The 22,326-nt window shown below is 38.3% G+C and overlaps 1 protein-coding gene across 2 annotated transcripts in view; it reads left to right on the top strand.

Annotated features, from left to right (window-relative positions):
* The window catches only part of Cpa6 (carboxypeptidase A6), a 284,829-nt gene that overhangs the window by 177,370 nt on the left and 85,133 nt on the right, over positions 1 to 22,326 (top strand). For both annotated transcript variants that reach the window (XM_026407763.2, XM_077801156.1), the window contains exons 3-4: positions 15,786 to 15,910; positions 21,799 to 21,913. In XM_026407763.2, the coding sequence (XP_026263548.2) occupies positions 15,786 to 15,910; positions 21,799 to 21,913 (240 nt within the window). The remainder of the gene's footprint in view (positions 1 to 15,785; positions 15,911 to 21,798; positions 21,914 to 22,326) is intronic.

Genomic DNA, 22,326 nt, shown 5'->3' with positions numbered 1-22,326 from the left:
TGTTACCAATCATGTCAGGGCTATTTTGAATTACCGTAGTACACATTCTACCAGAACAGATTGTACCTGTGTTTAAGCACTTTCTGAAAAATGTATATAATGTATAATTTTAATTCCAGACAAATTAGGTATTTAATTGATTCCTATCCTTGCATCAGTACCTCTCAGCAAATCTCTGCATGCAAATAAATGAGCTTTCCTTTAAAGCTAGTATAAGATTTAGCATTTCTCAAAGAGTCTCTGAAACTGTATAGCTGGGAAAGAGCGACTAAGGGCTTCTTGATGTATATAAGCAGAGAGAATTTTGGTGTTTTCCATGGAGCTAAGTTTGATGTTGATTTGTCAATGTGATTACTTGGAAAGAGCAGCCATTAAATGTAGAGGACTCTCATAAATCATGGTCCTTAGACCAACGGCAATCTCAAGTCAATGACCGATGACCCCAGAATTGCCTAGTGAGCTGGTTAAAGAGACAGATTTCCTTGGGCCCAACTCGGGACTCTTGACAGCAGGACAGCTAGGTCCCATATATCTTCATTTTGTCAATATACCCACATGAGTCTGATGCTCTCTAATGTCTGTGAGGCAGCAATATAAAGTTTTCTTACCAGATAATACAAATGGATATAATAGATAATGGTTGTCTCACTGTAGATTTTTCAAAGCATGTACTTCTTAATATCTGCTACATCCTTGTGGCAGTCACTGAATGGCGATAAGGCACTGCAAGAATAGACTTAGACAAATGCTGCCTGACGCTGCCAGAGGATATCATACCTGAGACATTGACCTGCAACATATACATACTCTTTGAGAGGATATTCAGAAAAGTACAGGTTACTTGCATCTTGGGTACAGTCAGGTTCATACCACAGTCTCCAGAACAGTTGGTAAACTCGGAGAACTGTGTATGTACATTAAACCCTCACAAACCTGCATGGCTTGTGCAATTTGATAAAACTTCCTCACTGAGTAATTATTAAATATTGGCTCTGCAGCTCTTCCACCAAGAGCTAAATGCCAAAAACACAAGGGACTTACAGGACCCTCTTCCAGGCCATGGCCAGCATGTGCTGTGATTGGCAATGCCCATGACATACTCCTTAACCATTTTCAATACCTCTCACCCCAACCCAGATGATCCTGAAGAATATCCCAGCTCAAGCTCTTTGAACCTTACAGGAACTTCACCCCATGCATATGATGTCATTAGTAGCTTTATAGTCCAAAGCGATTGTTGGAGAATCTAGAAACCCTGTGCCTCTCCCAGAGAGCATGCTCTGTCATATTCTGGCTCATGTAGCCATATTTGCTCAAAGAAACTTCAGAATTCTATACCAATCAAGAACTGTTTTAGCTTGACCTGACGGTATCATTCATCAGTCACTTCATTGTCCTATTGTGACCTGCCCTAGACAAGTGGAGATCCAGTTGATTGGAAAAAGACCTTGATGAAGTTAAGACCCTTTGGGCCTTTTTACTCCACTCAAACTGTGCAACTTATAAACAGAATACTTACAATGACAAGTCTTAATAAAATATTGACAAAGGATCGGAAATTTTAAATATTAGTGAAGAAGAAGTTGTCATTAGATGGGTATAGACGAAAAAGTTCTGGAGATCTTTAAACCTTCAGAGGAAGAGGGAAAGTCTCTGCTGGGTAAAGAAATTGAGGTTCTCTGAGAGAATCTGATGGGTCAGAGAGCAGAAAGAGTGATTTGGGAGAAGAAAAATATTGAAAGAGATTTCACTTGTTTGCCATGAAGAACACAACGTGAGTTCCCTACTTTATCTGTCTTACAAAATATCCACTGAGGTCTGAATGGCTCACTAATGTTTGTGCAATGGATAGTTCTACAATCAAGAGTAAATACCAGACAAAAATAAAGCCTATCTACGTGGATACCATGGCATCCTGAGAGGTGATAGGACTGCTAATGTTCAGACACAGTGCCTGGATTTCTTTAAGAATTCACTCATTCATTCATTCTTCATTTTTAACTTTCTAGTACTATCCGAGAGATGGAGTCGTGTAAATCAAACTACAGCTTCAGGAATGAATGTTCTTGTTGTTGAAATATCTTATCCACAAAGATGTGGAGGGAAAAAAATCAGTTGAACACTTGGAAATTTTTTAAATGCTAGATATTAAACCCAGGACTTCATGCAAGGCTACAAAATACTCTACCAATTATATCCCTGGTTCAAATATTCTATTCTATTTTTTTTTCTTTTTCTTTTTTTTTTTTTTTGAGATGGGTCTCTCTGTGTTGCCCAGCCTGGCCTCAAATTCTTAGGCTTAAGCAATTCTCCTGCCTCAGCCTCCCAAGTAGCTGGGACTACAGGCCTAGGCCACCATTCCCAGCTAGAAATCTTTAATCTTTTAAAAAAATTAACTGTTATCTTCCATCTGAAATACCTGTAGTTGCCCGTAAGTGTGTCTTTCCTGTCTTATTGCTATAATCATTTGTTGTCCCAGGCAAATGATTATCTGACTCCCAGATATATAGAGGTAAGGTTGAAAAGGCAAACCGTTTCTCTTACCAGTACCCCATTCAGGATGTGCTAAGTTCCATGACTGAATTTTTTATTCTAGTTGAACTAGAAACAAGAATAACAAAAGGACCATTTTATTAGCATCCAAAGAAAATCTTCCTAAATTAAGCTCAGTTCCTATTGAGCCTAGGATAAATTGTTGTTTAGCTAAAAAGAACACTCAAGGAGGCTAGCTCTTCCAACTATAAGTGAAAATCTGACTATTAAATCCATTCCTATCAACACTCATCTTTCCCCTTGTAAAATTTAGGAAAAAAGAAAAATAAAAGATAAATTCCATAGACCTATTTGGCAATCAGGTATTGAAAGGGGAACAACAAATTATTAATGTAATGATAGCCAACTTTGTCAGTTATATTTTGGTAAATTATGTTTTCCTAGTCATTAGATGGGTATAGATGAAAAAGTTCTGGAGATCTTTAAACCTTCAGAGGAAGAGGGAAAGACTCTGCTTGCTTTTTAAAGGCATTGGCTTAACATTTATAATATTCTCCTTTGTTTTTTAACAATGCTGCATCTGAATTTTCTGTCACTTTCTCATTGATATTCGTCACTTGAATGTTCATTCTTTTGCTCTTCAGCAAATTTGATAACAATGCAAATTTTAAATGTATTTCAAATTCCATGATCAGTTGTGACCTCATCACTTTGGGCCTGTGGTGAAGAAGCACATGGCAGAGGAAGCCCATCCACCTCATGGCTGGGGATGAAAGAGAGGAAGAGATCCGAGCCAAGTTCACCTTCAAGGACTTGCTTCCAGTGACCAGAAGACTTCTGGTCAAGAAGGCCCCACCTCTTGACATTTCTACCACCTCACAATACTGCCAAGCTAGGGACTCAGCCTTTAACACATGGGTCTTGGGGGGACATTTAAGACCTAAATTGCAGCAATAGGATTACTTCATTGGGTCCCCAAAATAACACTATCAAGCTATTTTCTCTTTGGTTTCTCCATCTGCTTGAAGTGTTTCTCCCTGGCATTTAGTGTCCATTCTTTGGGTGAGAAAAACAGCTAATTGGTTTGTACATTTATACTTGATCTACTTGTATTCTATCCAACACTGTACCCCAGTCTTTTCTGTGACGTATGTCACCTACTTTAAAGATCCTCCGTTTTGGTTTCTCCAGGAAACATCTCTCTGGGGATGTTAGGTTATACCTAAGAGTAGACTTGGTGCCTAGAGTTCTTACTCAGAATTTGCTTTTCATGATAGACCATCCCTCATGCCTAGCTTGTTAGGTTCAAACTCTCTCTGATCTACTAAGTCATTTACTATTTATCTTTATATGAATGCTCAGGTCTACAGTTAGCTTTACCAAAGATAAAGCTGTTTCTCTTTTGAGGTTCCTTGATGTTGTGGTATGACAATATCTTTATTTGAACATTTTGCTCATAAAAGGAAGCTCTGATAATAGAGAAGAATATCAGTTAAGTCAGGATCCACTAAGTAAAAGTTGGTTACAATAATTTCTTATGGATTTGCAGATCACCAAATAAACTATGACTGAACTTTTGCATTATTCTGTTAAATCCAGACGTGGATAAGGAAACACTTCTCAAATTATTGCAAGAGAGGGGAAAGAGACTATTTCAAAAAGGAGAACATCCAACCTTAATATCTACATATCTCAAAAGAAAATTAGAAAATTTGTTTTGTTTCGTTTGTAAGGAAGAGTAACAAGGCTAGAAAGAACTGGGTACCAGGAAGTGTAACAAACAGGTGCAGGCAACTTGATCAGATAGTAGATCAGAAAATAACCATTTCATCCTAAGATGAATTGATACTCAAAAGAAGCCATTATGGAGGGGCTGAAATGATAGCTCAGGCTAAGGAAAGAATCTTCACTGAAGTTTGGTCAAATCATGACACAGGTTTTTGTCTAGATTGATTATAGGTACAAAAAGTTCATCTACTTATGAGATAACTATGGGAATTAGGAGGGTCTGTGTCTGGACTGGTCATAGGTAAATAAGAAGGAAGTCCTGAGGCTTATCTAAGTCACATGGGGAATGACAGTCCCTTATGGCAAGCTATTTCAGGAAAGCAATAGGATAGTGGGATCAGAAAATTATCGTTTTTTCAGAATCAAAAGGCTCAGGTAAACATCAACATTGTCAGTACATGCTCTCTTTTTTCTTTTCTATCCCTGACCCAACAGGCCTCTGTACAATGGCTTTCACTCCCACTTCCTTTCACCTTTGCCAGGCTTATTCCTACTCACCATTTGGCATTACGCATAGGCAACATCTCTGCTGGGAAAGTGTCCCAGACTACCTCCAGAAATATGATGGAACAGGGCTGGGTCTTGTCTCCATAGATTAATCACACTGCATGTGATATCTGCTTAGTCCTCTAGGACAGAGCCGTGTCTTACTCATCACTGTATCCTCAGCACTTAGCCCAATGACTGAGACTCTGTAGGCTTTCAGTAAACAGTGAGTGAACGTGGGGTGGTTACCACGGCTATGACTTTTGAAAACCAGCCTATTCTCCTAGACCACTGAGAGGCAGAATCATCTCCAGATCCTCGGGATTGTTCACAGGGTGATGAGCCAGTTGCTTTATCATCCCATCCTCCATTTTGAGGATTCTGCATTGACTTTTTAAATCACAATTAACATGGAGAAAAAATCATGTGCTGATTTCCTTGGAACCCTCTTAAGTGTTTTGAAAACTATCTTTCAATAAAGAATTTGAAATTAGATTTGAAAAAATTGAATAGTTGTCTTGCTCAGATATTATTTATCAATACTGAACTTATAAGTCAATACAACTGATTGCTGAAAGGTGATACTAGTGCTAAATTGTCGAGAGTATTTTATGAATTTCAGCACAGAGTAAAAATATGGGTAAATTTGAGAAATATTTTTCAAGGGAAATGTAGACTTCTGTACTCAGAAAAGCATGTTGAGTCTGGTATAACTATAGAGGATATGGGGTCATTGGAAATCATGTAGTTCATCCTCTTTATTTGTAATTAAGAAAACTAAGTTTCAGAGATGTGGTACATTGAAGTTTAGATAGAACCAGAAAGAAACTGTTTCTTTCATTTCCCAATTTAGGAATTTTTTTTTCTCTGAATCAAAGGTAAATTTTGTTTGGTTCCTTTGTTTAACACTTAGAAGAATTTTTGAACCAACATCTGAAGTGATTTTTCATTAAGTATTCAACTTCAGGAAAGACAGAGATTTTAGACATAAACATACTATTATATGGTTGTTTAGAACATGTAACAGAATACTTCTGATTAGAGGGGTCATCAATGTTAAAAATCATAAATCATCAAAAGAGGATAGTGGGAAATCTCTATTACTTAATGAGATACAGGCCAGTGGCTCTTCAAATGAACTTAATGGGTATCCAGGTGATGCACCAGGTGATCTCTAATTGTGTCCACTCATTCCGCTGCAGAACCAGGATGAAAACGCTAACTTGATTCTCTGGGGTAGAATTATTTTAAGCTAGCAAAACATGTTGAAATATTATTTCACCTCATCTAATAAGTGTCTTGAGCAGCTGCTAAGTTCTTGGAACCTCTAGTGTAGAAGTTGGTAACCCTTCCTAATTACTTACAAATTTTCAAATAGTCATTTAGAAGGCAGAAATTGATATAGTACTGGGTCATTATATGAAAAGGTGGTGTTGTGTCATGCTACAGAAAGATGGAGGTGCCAAGGCCATATGTTATTGGCTTCCTAATTCCTTCTAGGTGGACTAGCACAGATCTATATCTACACTCCATTAAACCCAACCTCCACAGCCCCCATATCACCTCCAAGCCACCCTGGCCTGACAAAGCTCAAAGTTCCCACCCCTCTTCTGTCATACTATTAGTTATCACATGTCCTAAATAGAATAGCCATTACCTTAAAATAAGGGAAAGCCAGCCTGGCACTAACAAGTGGAGCTTGGTGCTCCTGGGAACCATTTTTTTCCCACAGCTACGGTAAACCATAACCATTTCTCAAAACACCAACATCAGACAGGCTGCTCAATATCTACCATGAGAAAATACTGTGATCATGTCTAGATACAGACCAAAAGAAAATTGTCCAGACCAGAAAAACGACCAAACACACTCCTTTTCTGGATGATAGAAGTGACTACCACTTCTCTACTGATTGCAGCTTTAGTCCCACTTTGTCTGTTCCACCTGCTGGATAAAATGAAGATATCCAAATGGTGGAATTACTCCACTTCTTCACAAGCATTCAAAAATTGACCAACCAAATCAACCAACCCAGTTCCTTAAACTCTTTACAAAATCATCTAGTGCACACACAAATCCCATTAATCCTTTCTAGCCCCCTTTCTCTGGGACGGCCCATGGTCCCCCATGTTGTATTAGCCTCTTACTGCAATAAGCCAATAAACCAAGCATTTTGCTAATGTGAATGTCCTGAGAGTCTTTGACTCATGGACTTCAACAACCCTTTCAACTAAATGAATGTACAACTAGTAGTAGTTCAGGGAAGGGTTAAGAATCTTTTTCTTTTCCAACATTTTTCCTGTGTTCCGACAGATGAGATGTGCTATCTAATTATGAAAATTAGCATTCAGCCTTGAAAAGAATTAGGAGGAAAGCTTGGGCACCAAAAAAAAAAAAAAAAAAAAGCTTTACCAAACCTGTCCATCTTTATCTAATGTTGTAGAACATCGTATTCCTCAAGCACACATGCACACAACCTTCCACCTCCCTCCATGAATTGAAGCAGCGTGAGGTCCTTGCTGGCACCATATTTTTGGAACTCCCATCCTCCAGAACTGTAAGCTCAAACAAATTTCTTTCATTTATAAATAACCCAGTCAAACTAATTATAAAATGGACTTTTAAAAAAGCCCCAGCTAATTAATTTCATTGTTTTGATGCCTACTTACTTGCTAATATGTTTTAATTTTTCTTTAATGGCAAAAAAAAAAAGATTTAATTGCCTAAGTTACCAGGTCCTTTTGTTATAATTACTAGGGCTATGCTTGAGGAAAGTCATAACTTGCAAATTTCTTCTGTGATTAGAGAGAAAGGCAACAGGGACAGGTAAAATTTTAGCCCCAGAACTTTAACAAATGTTTCTGGCTCACAGAAGACTATAATCTGGGGCCAGGTTTTCCTTCTGGCAGCTTACCAGTGTTTGAAATGTTGACAAACCATGAATAAAATCCTCATGAATATTTTACAAACTCATTATTTAAATAAATTTTAAAAATATATATATTTATTTAGTGCCTATTAAGTGCCAGGTATGTTTCTAAGCACTGAGGATGAGGTAGGGGAAGAAACTCCCAGTCTCTACTGGTAAGGAGATAATGGGAGAACAGATATCACTGTGACAAGTGGTTGGTGGTCCTAATTGAACTAGTGATACTTGAAAGGCCAAGGTTCCGCGTTGGAGATTAAAATGCACACACACAGATAGCAGTGACAAAGATGAAGCACCTTATTGCAAGCTGGTGCTAGCTTATATAGAAAGTGAGAGTCAGTGATCTTAAACCAGGAGGCTCCCGGGGCCAATCATAGTAAAGGTCAGGTCATCACCTACAGGTGCACGCGCACGTCTGCCCTGCCTAAGATTCATGGAGATCACAAACTGTCCACAAGTATGGAAGACAGGAGGGCCAATTAGAAAATTTTCAAAATAACTTGTCATCCACCCACTGGCAACTTGCCCGCCGCCATGTTGCATTAGGGGCTCCTTATCTGAAAGGCCCTGGGAGTTCTAGCTGCCCACTGGCAATTTGCCTGCCGCCATGTCTGAAAGACCCGGAGAGTTCTCAGGGAGACTCCCAACAATACTAGTGCTAAATTGTCGAGAGTGTTCCATGTTCTAACCAGAACCTGTGAATGTGACCTCATTTGGAAAAAGTATCTTTTAGCTGTTTCAATACAAGTTTGTCCTGGAGTACCCAGATGGGCTCTAAATACAATGATAAGTATCCTTAGACAGAAGAGAAGACGGAGATGAGAAGATCACATGAAAACAGAGACAGACAAGTCATGGGATGCCTGGAGCCACCATCCACAAGAAGGAAGGATTCTCCCCTAGAGTTTTCAGAGAGGGGCGGGGCCCTGCCAACACACTGATTTTCTCCAGAACTGAGAAAGAATATATGGCTTTTGTTTTAAACCCTCTAATTTGTGGCAACTTATTAATGCAGCTTTGGAAAACTAACATAACAGTCATGTAAATGATATGTAATTAAAGGTTGTAGACTGTGAAAGAGATACAATTTCACAAAAGCAGATAACAAAGGTGCTTGATCTGAACTTGGCAATAAGAGAAGTTTCACAAGAAATAAAAGACAAAAAAAAAAATCCTAAAAGAAGATTCCAGAAGGCTAAATGGGTCCAGAACAAAAAGGCCACTTTTAGAGTATATAAAATGATACTCTTTTCAATATATTAAGATTCTGTGAATACTAATAGTGAATTAATATGATTATGCAAATTAAATCAAACCCCCATCAACTACAAAGTCAATGTCAGGTTTTCTTACTTAGAAACCTTTCCTGTGACACATAGTGTCCTCACACTTTTCCAAACTGATGTGATTTACCAGTAAATGTAGAGCAGGGCCGTCTTCTTCCATGCCTCTGTGTTATTGCAGGCAGCTGGGACACAGGCCACCTGTTACAAATTGCAGGAACACCTCAAGTGTCTCCCCACATCCATATTATAGGACTCACCCTGAAACTGTGGAGGACACTTCGAGCCCCCAGTGACACCTGAACCAGGTGTGTAATCAGCCCTGGGCCTACAAGATAAGTGGGGTAGTTCTCAGAAATAGGCCCAGGCCAAGAAGTTAAGTGCAGCGTGAGAACCAGAGGAGCCATGAAATCAGTGCCACACAGAGTTATGATTTTTTTAATTGCAAAGAAATAATTTTTGAATTTTGAATTATGCATCATTTAATGAATGTTCCAGGCCACCAGGCATCGTTTTAAGTACTTTATATGTATTCATTTAAGTTTAGCAAAATTATGGAAAAGATGCTATTTCTGATCCCATTTTATGAATTAGGAAACTACAGTACAAGAGAGCTCAAGTAAATTGTCCAAAGCCACACGATTCCTAAGGGGCAGAACTGGGATTCAAACCCTGGCAGTCTGGCTCTAGAACTCATCTCTGTAATTGCTGTATTTTCTGAAATCTCTAATTTCCATAATAATAACCAAAAATAGCATCCATTAACAGTATTAAATCAATAAGGAAGATCTAATTGTCATCCTCATTTTACCAATGAAGAAAACAAGGTTCAGAGAGGTCAGGGAACTTGCCCGAAGTCCCACAGAAACTAAATGAAGGCATCTAAACTTGATCCTATGACTGCAGAGCCCAGGAAATTAGCCACCACTTTCAGCAACTTCACACCCAGCTCTTTGGCCTTTGTGCTAGGAACATTCCTGCTTTGTTCATATTCTTGATTTATTTATTGCCTCCTACCCCACACACTCTTAAAGATAGCTCCAGGTTTGAATCTCCCTGAATAAGGGGACATTCTCATCATGTTCCTTGTTTTGAAACTGGGGATTGAACCCAGGGGTGCTTAACCACTGAGCCACATCCCCAGCCTTTTTTATTTTTTTATTTTGAAATGGGGTCTTGCCAAGTTGCTGAGGCTGGCCTCAAACTTGTGATCCTCCTGCTTCAGCCTTCTAGGTCTTCCAAGAACATGCTCAGCTTATGTTCTTCATCTTAACCAGAAACAGAATAGAACTTCAACTTTACTATTTCCAGCTTTTCTTTTCATATACCTTTCAAAAAGCAATAATAACAAATAGCTATTATTCATTTTATTATTTTACTAACATATATCAATTATACGTATCAATGGGGTTCTTATTTCACCATATGCATACAGGGTGCACTAATCAAATCAGGGTAATGATTTAGCATTTCTGTCTTCTTATTTCTTTAGATTTGATGCCCATAAATTCCTCCCTCTAGATCTTCATAAACTATTTAATAGTTTACTGTGAACTAAGTCACCCCCATGACTGCAGAACATCAGAACTTATTTCTTCTCTCTAACTGGGTTTTGATACCTGTGATTCAACCTTCCCTTACCCTTTCTCCCCACAACCCTTCCTAAACCCTAGTAATCACTGTTCTCCATTCAAAGAGACTTTTTAATTTCCACAGGAGACACGTGGTGCTTGTCTTTGTGTCTGGCTTATTTTCACTCAACATAATAACCTCCAGTCCATCCATTTTTCTGCAAAGTGCAGGATTTCATTCTTGTAAGTCTTAATAGTATTCTGTTGTGTCTATATGCCATTTTCTTTATATGCATTTATCCACCGATGAGCACAACGTCGGATTCCATATCTTAGCTATTATGATTAATGTAACAATAAACATGGGAGTGCAGGTATCTCTTTGGTATGCTGATTTCATTTTCTTTGTATGTGAACTATTGGCATTTGAATTTCTTCTTTTGAGAAATACATTTGTCCATTTTTAAAATTAGATGAGTTGTTTTTTTGTTATTAAGCTTTTGAGTTCCTCATATATTCTGAATATTAATCCTTTGTCAGATGAATAGTTGGCAAATATTTTCTCACATTCTTTGCCTCTTCACTCTGTGGATTGTTTTCTTTGCTGTGCAGAAGCTTCTTAGTTTGATATAATCCCATTTTATTTTTTATTTTGTTTCCTGTGCTTTTTAGAGCCACATCTAAAAGATTATTGCTTATCCCGATGTCTTGAAGCATTTCTCCTGTTTTCTACTAATAGTTTCACAGTTTCAGGTCTTACTAGGTCTCTGATCTGCTTTGTGTTTATTTTATACAGGATGAGAGATGGGGGTCAAGTTTCAATATTCTGCATGTGAATGTCCATTTTTCCCAGCACAATTTATTAAAGAGGCTGTACTTCTTCCAACGTATGTTTTTGATATCTTTGTCAAAATCAGTTGGCTGTAGATGTGTGAGTTTATTTCTAAAATCTCTAATCTGTTCCATAGGGTCTTTTCGGGTTATGGTAATGCCATGCTATTTGGTTAATATGTCTCAGTGTGGTGTATTGAAATCAATATTGTGGTGCCTCCAGCTTTGTTGTTTTTGTTCAAGATTGCCTCATCTATTTGAGGTCTTGGTGCTTCTATATGAATCTTAGATTGTGTTTTTTAGGTCTGTGAAGAATGACATTGGTATTTTTGATGGTATTGCATTAAATTTACAAATTGTTTTGGATAATGTGGACATTTTAACAACATCCTTTCAATCCATGAACATGTGAAGTCTTTCCATTTGTGTGCATGTGTGTCTTCAATTTTTTTCATCAGTGTTTTGTAATTTTCATTGTAGAGGTCTTTTGCTGTCTTGATTTATTCTTAAGGTTTTGTTGTTGTTGTTGTTGTTGTTTTGGTTGGTTTGGTTTATAGTAACTGTGAATGAGATCACCTTCTTGATTTGTTTGTCAGTAAACTTGTTATTGGTGCATAAAAATGCTACTGAGTTTTGTATGTTGGTTTTGTAATCTCCAACTTTACTATGAATTCATTTATCAGTTCTAATGGACTTTTGGTGGAGTCTTTTGATTTTTCAATACATAGAATCCAATCAACTGCAAATGGGTAATTTGGCCTCCTCCATTTCTATTTGTTATTTATTTATTTATTTATTATATTTTCATTTCTTTATTTTATCAACTTTCTCTGGCTAAATCTTTTAGTGCTAGGTTGAATAGGAGCAGTGAAAGTGGACATTCTCATCTTGTTCCAGATCTTAGAGGGAACACTTTTAGCTTCCCCCATTCAATGCAAAGTTGGCTGTGAATTTGTCATAGACAGCCTTTATTATGTTGGAATACATTCCTTCTATTCCTGACTTGTTCAGTGTTTTTTTTCTTGAAGTGATATTGAATTTTCTCAAATGTTTTTGTAGCATCTATTGACATGATCATATGATTTTCTCTTTTTCATTCTTTTGATGTTGTGTACTGTTTATTGATTAGAGTATATTGAACCATCCTTCCAACCCTGGGGAAAATCCAGCTTGATCATGAGTGTACAATCTTCTTGATATGCTATTAGATTCAATTTGTTAGAATTTTGTTCAGAAATTTTACATTTACGTTTGTCAAGGATACTGGTCTACAGTTGTCTTTTTCTGTTGTATTCTTGTCTAGTTTTGGTATCAGGGTAATTGTATATGTTTTTTGAATTCTTACTATATGTTAGACTCATTACTATCTGTTTTACTTACGTTTTTCCAATTAACTCTCCAAAAGAGACTGTGGGTGACATTAAAATTTTCACAGTTCAGATGAGGAAACTAAGGCTTAGGAATGTTAAAAACTTCCCCAAAAGTGATGCAACTGCTGCTGCCAGATTGGAAATTCCAGCACAGGATTGTTGGATTCCAAAGTCTAAACACATGACAATGACAATAAACTCCAACCTCTTAAATGGATCTGAATATATATGACGGGTTTCTAGGACAGAAGTCTCCATAAAGGGGTGAGCTTTCCTGTGGAACATTTAGTGGCTGTTTACAGTAACGATCTGGAATGGTTAGCAAACAGGCTTCAGCCATTCTGACAAAGCCATTGACATTTTTATTATGTCATAACCCAATGTCACACAGTTTGCAGTTCAGAACCACTCATCAGATGTGCAGACCTTAAGAAAATGACTATGGTAACCTGCCTACACTGGGCTGACTAGAACTTTAAAATATCTGATTATTGATTTATAGAATAAAAACCCCACAGGAAAAACCTGGGTATAAGACTCACTGACCAGACCCCTACAAACACAAAGTCAGGAAGTGGGCAGATGCTGATTCTTCTGGATTATTCTCAGAGGGAAGGCACTTATTGGGTCACTGAGTTATGGGCACTGGAGTTTGGTATATTTGCTATTAGCCATTTTATAGCAGTTCTTCCTTAAGAAAATGATTTGATCCTCATGAAACTGAATCTTCTCATTCATTAAATGTATCTACAACTCCTATCCCAGGATGTTTTTTTAAAGGACTAGAAATGTCCATAAAGAAGGTGGCACTTTTCCAACTCCAGATGATTGTTGCTGTCCCCTGTATCTTGATATAGGTACGTGCCTGCCACCAGACTAAAATATCCATGTTACTTATCCCTTTCCCCAAAGTATTACTGGAGAAAAACTGACGGTTAATATATTAATTTTGCTTTCCTAACATCACAGAAAAATACAATTGCTGATTTTTCAAGCTGTTATTTTTGTTAGTCATCCCTTAGGCCACTGCTTTTTGATAATATTAGTTTCCTAGGAAGCCTTTTCCAGGTCTTGCTATAGGGTGTGCTACTCCATGGGTCCTTTCTGTTCAGAAGTTATTCTTTCCTGTGGGATAGGGATTCTTATTTTAGCATGCACCCCAGATAAATTCACTTACAGACTCAACTACAGAGTGGTAATTCATGTTATTTTAGGTACCTGTGGCTCTCTACACCATGACTACAGTCCAATTTCCTGCTCTCCACAGCCATTAAGAGATGGCATCAAACTTCTTCCCTTAATATAAAAAAAATCTGACTCTATCATGGCTTTAGAAGGCAAAACCCAAAGATGATTAAAGGATTAGAAAATCTAATATACAAAGAAAACTGAAAGATACCAACATGTTTATCTCATAAAGGCAAAAAAAAACAGCCATTCCTCATTGAAGAATGGAACTAGAAAAAAAATGAAATTGTATGGTAGCATAAAAGATTAAGAAAAATGTCTGACAACCTTGTGAATATGAAAATGAGTTAAATTAGAATGTTGTCAATTCTCCTCCTTTTGGAGAATTCAAAGATGTGGTTTAGAGTATCTATTGGGGACAGTCTGGTGCAGTCTTAGATTTATCCTTGCCCAAGGGCTGACAGATGGATCAAATGACCTCTCAGCATCCCTTCCATCCCCACGCTTCTGTTTTCCTATGAACGTTGGACTGGCTTGTTAGCTGAGTCAGATTTGCCCTTGCAAGTTAATGAAGGAGTCAGCTGTTTAAAAGGAAACAGGTAGACTCTTTGTCCCAAAAATAAAAGCCTGGTTTCACTGTTTCAGATTAGATTATACCATTACATCCATTTACTTCTTTGAATCACAAAGTACTTTTGGCCTCCTAGAGTTCCCTAACAGAGTGAAGGCAAGTAACTAAAGCTACCAGATAAGGTTTTAGCAGACATCAAGGCCCTGCAGTAGGACCAAGAACCAAGATATAGGAAGGGGAAACCCAAAGCAGACAGGGGAAGACAGAAACAGAGCTATAAAGATAAACTGTGCCTAACTGAAAATGTGTCTCTAAGCTCCTGCAGAAGATAAGGCTCTTCTCTCTCCCAGAAGGGTTCTATTATTCTTTTGATGAAAGTAGAGTTCCTTCCAGGTACATCACACTGTCTGTGGCACGGGGTTCACAGAAGGTAAATGGATGTGACTCCTGCTTTCCTGCAAAATACTGAATATGTAGTGAACCTAGCAATTTCTTGGTGGGGTGGGGGGACATCTACACTTGTGCAACAAATAATGACTGAGTTGCTAATATGCTCAAGGTACTCTTCTGGGTGGTAACCAAGTGGATAAATCCTTCACCCTCAAGGAGCTTACATTCTGGTGACAAGTTACATAATGAAAGAAGCACAAGGTTCTCTAGGAACAAGGACAGGGAGAACTGTCCTAGCTACCAAGGCCTTCCCAAGAAGGGAGGGTTGATTTGACGTGCAATTAAGTAGAAGACGCCTGGAGAATGGACCACTTAGAAATGCCAAAAACTGGAGTGGGGAGGTAGCTCTAATAGAGCACTCAACTGACATGTGCAAGGCCCTGGATTCCATCCCCAGAACCACCAAAATAAAAAAAGAAAAATTACCAAATGTTGTCAATGCCACCCCAATTCTCCTAAGTCAGGAAGAAGGCTAATTTATATCTTTCTCTTTCTCATTCAAATATTTACACAATAAATAATTTTAAAACAATATTTAAGTTATGCTTAAAGCTATTTGATCTCATTTTTACCTTGTTGCTTTAACGTATTGTTCTTTGAACTATTACTCATAAATTATAATCAAATTCTCTATGGGTGTGATACAATCTGGAGCCTAAGTTCAAATTCAGATAGAAGTTTCACCCTGGTGATATGAGTATTGAATCTCATCCTGAAATATGTTTGGTGTTACTGTGTTCAAACAAGATAATGTGTTTATATTGTGACATGGATTTTTCCCCACCTACATTGAATATGAATTATAGGTTGGTTCCTGCACTACAGGTGGACCTGTGGCAGCCCAGCAGTATCTCCTATGTAACAGAAGGAACAGTTACTGATGTCCATATTTCTCAAAATGCTTCCCGAGCCCTGTTAGCCTTCTTACAAGAAGCCAACATCCAGTACAAGTAAGCTCTTCCTTTTCATGTGCTACAAAATTCATTTGTATGAAATCAAATGAATGATCATTGTATTCAGATTATCAAGTGCTTACAGGAATGGTTTAAATAGCTTTCCATTTTGAGAAAACTGACATGAAAAATATTCACCTTGGATGAACTTACTAGGTTAAAAGGGAATGGGAACCGCCACATATGTCGTTTCACTATTGCCATTAAGTGATCATTGTCCACACAGACTCTTTTTTCCAGTGAAGAAAAGAGAGCAACCTAACAATGTCTGGAGGACTTATGGGAAGGAAGAGGAGGAAAAGGCTTTCTACAGGAGTTGTGTCATCCAGACCTTGAATGAGACTCGGGACCTGGCAGACAGAGGGGACAATGCAAGTCAAGGAAGAAGCAGCATAGAAATACAGTGTAATACTGAAAGTCAAATAGCAGAAAGAAAAGGTGCAGGAGAGACAGCAGGAGATGAAGGGGTAGAAGGTGTACATGTAGCGGAAAGGAGCCCAGACCTTATCTTGTCCATGGTGCTGATCTATTAGAGGATATAAGCAAAGGAGTCACGTGTCTGTGGAAGTAGAGGGGCAAGAGGAAATGACAGCAATGGTTCCAGCAAGACCGGGGAGGCCCTGAGTTAAGACCAGAGTAGTAAAATGAAGAGAACATTTAAAAAAAATCCAGAAGTCAAACCACCTGGGCTCTCTACCTGGTTGAATGGTAGATGAGAAAGGGAGACATCAAAGGATAACTCCAAGTTGTGTAGCTTAGAAAAGCTAACTAAGTGGACAGATTTGAAACAGGTTGGATATTAAAAGGAATCAACACAATAAGAGAGCAAGTAGGAGAGAGTCAGAGGAATCAAATCAGAGGGAAGGGTCATGGGGCCAAGTACTACAGTGACATCCAGCAAGAAGGAACTGAGCAGGCTCCTTGGGATTTGGCAATGGAAATTGTGTTGCTAACACTAATGATGAGATTCAGTTATTAGGGATAGAAGAAGTGAACAGGGAGAAGATCTTGAGCAAACAGAGCAGACTACAGCTCTTAGCAATCAGAATAGGAGAGGAGCAGAGAAGAGGAAGTGACCACAAAGGATTAGTGACTGTTTGGAAGATTTGGGATTTAGGTGAGAGGGGGAAAATTTTCTCATGTCTGTGAGCTGAGGGGAACAACCAGAAGGGAGGGAGATGTCAATCATGCCAGAGGGAATGCACAGGTGCAGGGATGAGTTTGAACAATAGGAAGGTTACCTCATCTTCTAAGACTCAAGAAGTACACGTGGGTTTACCTAAGGTTGCAGAAAGGAAAGTCCATACATTGAAGGAGATCATAGTTTAAAAGTTTCTGGATGAAATAAGAAGCAAAATTATCTAGCACAAGTGAAGACACTGTTTTTGAAGAGTGTTGTCAAGAGAAAAAACAAGGTAAGAACCAATAAAACTGAGAAGAGAGGTGAGAATAGAGAACTGATATAAAGGTGCTGTTTTGTTGGATAAGATCAATGAAAAGTCACGATGGCAAGGAAGTCAAGACTCCCAAGGAGACACTTGATCAAGTATTCATTCATTGGGGTCTAATCAGGATAAGGAGAGAGAAGAATCTAGGAAGAATCATGGAACAAAATGGAAAATAAAAAATGGCTCGAAGATCATTATATTGAAAACAAGTACAATGTGACTGAGAGTAACAGTGGGAAGGAAGGAAGTTTTGACAAAATGTGGGCTATTGGATGTTATGAATTCTAGGTTAGAAAACTTATGGCTGGTGACAAAATCCAGGCATTAGCCATGAAGGAGATGGCTGGAGTGGAATTTGGGGTGGAAAATCACTGAACTGGATGCAGTGCGGACGCTAATTCACCATAAGGGGCTGGGGGCACTAGGGAAGAATAGAGGTACTTTGGATTCGTCAGAGGAGAGTGAAAGTAGGGGAGGGAGAAGGGGAGGAAGGATAGTAGAGTGAATCGGACATTTTTACCCTATGTGCATATATGATTACACAACTGGTATGATTCTACAACATGTACAACCAGAAGAATAACAAGTTATACTCCATTTATGTATGATGTGTCAAAATGCATTCTTCTGTCCTTAGCTGGTGGTAAGATTAGAGGTGAAAGACAGAGCCAAGAGTTAGAGGAAAGCAACAAGGAATGGCGTGAGCTCTGCCCGGAAGTGAGGAGATTAATGGGAAAGCAAAATGGTGTCCTGGAGAACCGTGACCTCCCTCCCTTTGGGCCCCATGATAAGTAGGAAGAGTGTGTTGGGTAAAAATCCACAAAAGAAAGTGCCAAATTTTTGGTGGGAAAAGAATATGAAAAGAGAGAGTTCTCTGAAGATACTGGAGGATGTAGGAATTTGTTTACAATACAAGAGAGACTCCAGTGGGAACAGGGTAAAGGGGTTGGTTGAGAGAAACAGTGCCCGCAGAGGATTTGAGGAAAAGAAATGCAGTATAGTGAATTAATGAGACCAGAGTGTAGCTTACCCTTCACTGGGATATTTGGGGCCTGAGGGGCATAATAATCTCACACCCTCAAGTACCCCACCTTCTTAGCAGGCTAAGTACTGTCAAAACTGGCACACAGGTTTCTGATAATGTGTGGGAAGACATGGGGTGGGCTGATGGCTCTGTGAATCAATGTTGAAGGCCCCAGGCTCTCTGGAAGCCTGGGACAAAAGGTGCAAAATGACAGTGACATCCCTGATCCACACAAATACTGCCCTGCCGGAAAGATATTTACAACCTATTAAAGTACCAATAAGCTTTTTGCAGAAAGGCATTTTATTTGTGCTTCTAGAAAAGAATCACAGCTGTGCATAAAACTATTGTTCATATTGGACACATTTTAGTCGGTGCTGCCGATTTGACGCCGTGCTTTGATTCTCTGAACGCCTGGCAGGAAAGAGCTTGGCAATTATATCCATAGGTGCCAGTGACAACTTACATGCTTCATTAATTATTGTTCAGTAGAAAAGAATGTATCAGTTAGTTTAACAAGTCTCCATTTCCTACCATTAAATACAGAAAAAAAATGTCATATTTTGTGTCACAGAGAATAGAGCCTTAAAAAAAATGAGTGTTTTAAATCAGTTGTCTCCTCAGGAAGAGCAATCATTTAAAATTATTCATTTTGTTGGTCCCAAGATAATAACACATAAGAGTCAATTAAATTCCTTGGGCACGATAGGTAGAGATCATTTTAATTGACTTTTATTATTGTAGTCTGGAGTATTTTCCAAAGATTATCATTTATTCTGTACAAACTATATATAAGGTATCATTATAGTGATCTTTAAAGCACAGATAATGTGACACCACATGTCTGGTCCCCAGGTGATCAATCCTCCTCTCCATGAGATGACTCATTCTGCATAAAAAGTTCAGTCACTTAATAAATTCCTGTGAAAATTGGCATCAAAATTTCTATTTTGAGGGCCCTTCCCGATTCTGGAAGCTTCAAGGAGATAGTTTTATATTGAATTACAAAATTTGGAAAGTTTCTCATTGTTCTAGATATATTATAGAAATGTACCCAATTGGAGTAGGAATCATAATGAAATATTTTTTAAAAAAAAACTAAGAAAACACAATAGTTTAAAAGATTTTTTTTTTTTTGGTACTCCATTTCGCAGCTTTCTCATCAATATTGCTGGTTTCCAGTCCAGTACTTGACAAGGAAAATGGCTCTGTGTCAGCTATATTACAACTATTTTTTAATTTAAAGTTGGCTTTTTATACCCTGTATGAGAGTATAGTCCTAAGTGACTGAACAGAGACTAGAATTATTGTGCTGGGATTGCTGTAACAAAGTACCACGGAACTTTTCAACTGGGCATTCAGAAGGAGAGCTTTGTGTAGATTGCTGGCTTTGGCAAATCTATCTACGTTTTTTTTTTTTTTCCCTTGGTTTCTTGGGATAGAAAAATAAAAGCAGCCGAGAGAAATCATCCTGGAAGAAAAACAGACTTGAAGGTTGCCTGCAGTAACTGGAATATGAGAACAATTTATAGCCACCTTCTTAATCAAACCCACAGGGTGACTCCACCTGCTGCTGGTTTCATCCATTGCAAAGAACCTGGCACCCCTTGCCCTGGCCTCAGCCTTTAATTTCTAAATGCGCTCACCTTGACTAGCTGAGCTTCTCTATTCTTGGCATTCTTGACAGCTTCACTATTCAGGTTCTCTATTAACACAAGGAAACTCAGACATTGACAGAGCTAGCTCATTTGGCTCCAAAGACTTGTCTCTGCAGTATGGTAAAGTTCTTTAGCCCATGCACCTAACCATCTGCAACTTTTCACCTTTGGGAAAAGAGAAAACACTAATACTGATGGCATTTAGGCTTAAATTTAATGTTCCACTCATATTTTGAGCCACTGCAAGCAGCTGCCAAGAAAATTTACCAAGCTTTGTGCCACTTTACCTCTCATCTTGATTCCTGGAATGTTTCCAGTTTTAAAGTACAAAACTGAAACAAAAAGAACATTGAACCAATGATCAACTCCTGAATAGGGGTTTTGTCCATGGCAGGTGCTCAATAAATAACAACTGAGTAAATCACCGTGACCCCCAAGTAAATGTACTTCCATCATGGACCAAAAAAGTATTTACCCATCAGATTCTAAAAAATGTTTTAATTGATTAATATGTTTAATATTTTAATTGATTAGTTATTAATTATTTTTAATTGATTAATATTTTTAATTTTAAGGCTTACATAAATCATTCTTTAAAAATGTTCTGATAATATTTAAACTTTTTAAGGAACAGATTCTTTTGGAAGAGAAAACATGCAGCAAAGCTTTTTAGCCATCTTCTAAGCCCTGAAAAATCAGTGAAGGGCTCCTAAATATCTTTAACTATTGCAAATGAATGCAGCCCATTATAACTTCACAGCACTGTAGTAACTGGTGACCGCGAGTCTTGGAAAGACAAGTCTGCATCTAGATTAGACATCAAGAACACTGATGACTCCACCTGGACCGGCTCCACCCATTAGGCTGAGCCTGTGTCCCCCACCCCAGCCTCAACCTTCAGTTTCTCAGTGCACTCACTCTGACTAGCTGAGCTTGTCTTCTCTTGGCTTTCTTGATACTGGCATGTAGACACAAGATGGCTTTTTCCAACTCTGGGAATTTCTTCAGCTTATTCTTGAGAACTGTAACTTCTGTTCCCTCCCTTTCCTCTCTGCATCTTAGGTCAGATGTTCTGAGTGATGACCTGAAAACAGCATCTCCATGAAGAAAGGGACATGAACAGACAGAAATAGCAAGAAAGAAGATAAGGAGAGGAGTGAAGGAGTAGCCTAGGCTTGCTCAATTTGCATCATGTCACACTGGAGTTGGAGTTGCAAGATTAGAATTTATGTGCACATTCCTTGTTCAAATTCTGGCTCTGCATTGACCAAAGAGGTCTGACATTGGCAAATTCTTAATCCCTTTGAATTTCAGGTTCCCCTTTTATAAAATGGAGATAATCAGGTCCACCATATACAGTCACTTAGATTATGTACATCAAATACACAGCCCACCTTGCTATGGCTCCTAGTCTAAGTGCTCATAGCCATTGTTTAGCTGTTTTTAGCTGCTCACTCATTGGTAGCTGTTGTTACAGTGCTACATTATTTGGGGACATCTGCCTACAATTTTACACTTTAAATTCATTCTACCATTTATTTAATCATTTTTATTTCCCAAAAAAAGAACATTTTCTCAACATTTGGTATTTTTAGAATCGTCATTCTTGGCATCCTTCCTTTTCCTTTCACATTATGGAACACTGGGACACTTCTGTGTTACTTGTTCGTTCCTTATGCATCTGATTTTTTGATGTTGCATGATTTTCGCATCATTTCAATTTACTTTTCATAATGTCTATTATTTCAAATCCAGGATTCTCATAGAAGATCTTCAGAAAGTGCTGGAAAATGGAAACAGTTTGCCAACCCAGAGAAACAGAAGATCCCTGTCTGAATATAATTATGAAGTGTACCACTCCTTAGAAGAAGTGTGTAATCATAGGAGTTTTTATTGCTTTTTTACAAGTTCATCTTTGTCATTTAGGGTTAAGTATTGGGAAAGAAGCATAAAGACAGAGACAATTGCTCTGGGAAGAATGTATAGAACTTACATGACCTCAATACCTCGATTCACTCATTTCTTCCACTGACCCTTTCACTGCTACAAAAGAAGTAGCAAAATAATTTAAATTTCACCTGCTTTACCCAGCCCACTTCTACAAAGGACATAGGAGTACAATGGAAGACTGAGGTAATGTTAAAATGATAGTTATCGAGACCTTAACTGAAAAGCCATGAAAGTAGAACTAGCCAGAGCTTAAAGGTAATGCTTGGAGACTTGATATTTGCCCTACACTCTTGCAAATCTGAGAACTACCAAAGGCCAATCCTCACTAGTGGC

The sequence above is a fragment of the Urocitellus parryii genome, chromosome 7, assembly GCF_045843805.1.
Source record: "Urocitellus parryii isolate mUroPar1 chromosome 7, mUroPar1.hap1, whole genome shotgun sequence".
Lineage (NCBI taxonomy): Eukaryota > Metazoa > Chordata > Mammalia > Rodentia > Sciuridae > Urocitellus > Urocitellus parryii.
The sequence above is the reverse complement of the archived record's forward strand: the minus strand, read 5'-3'. Positions and strand labels throughout refer to the sequence as shown.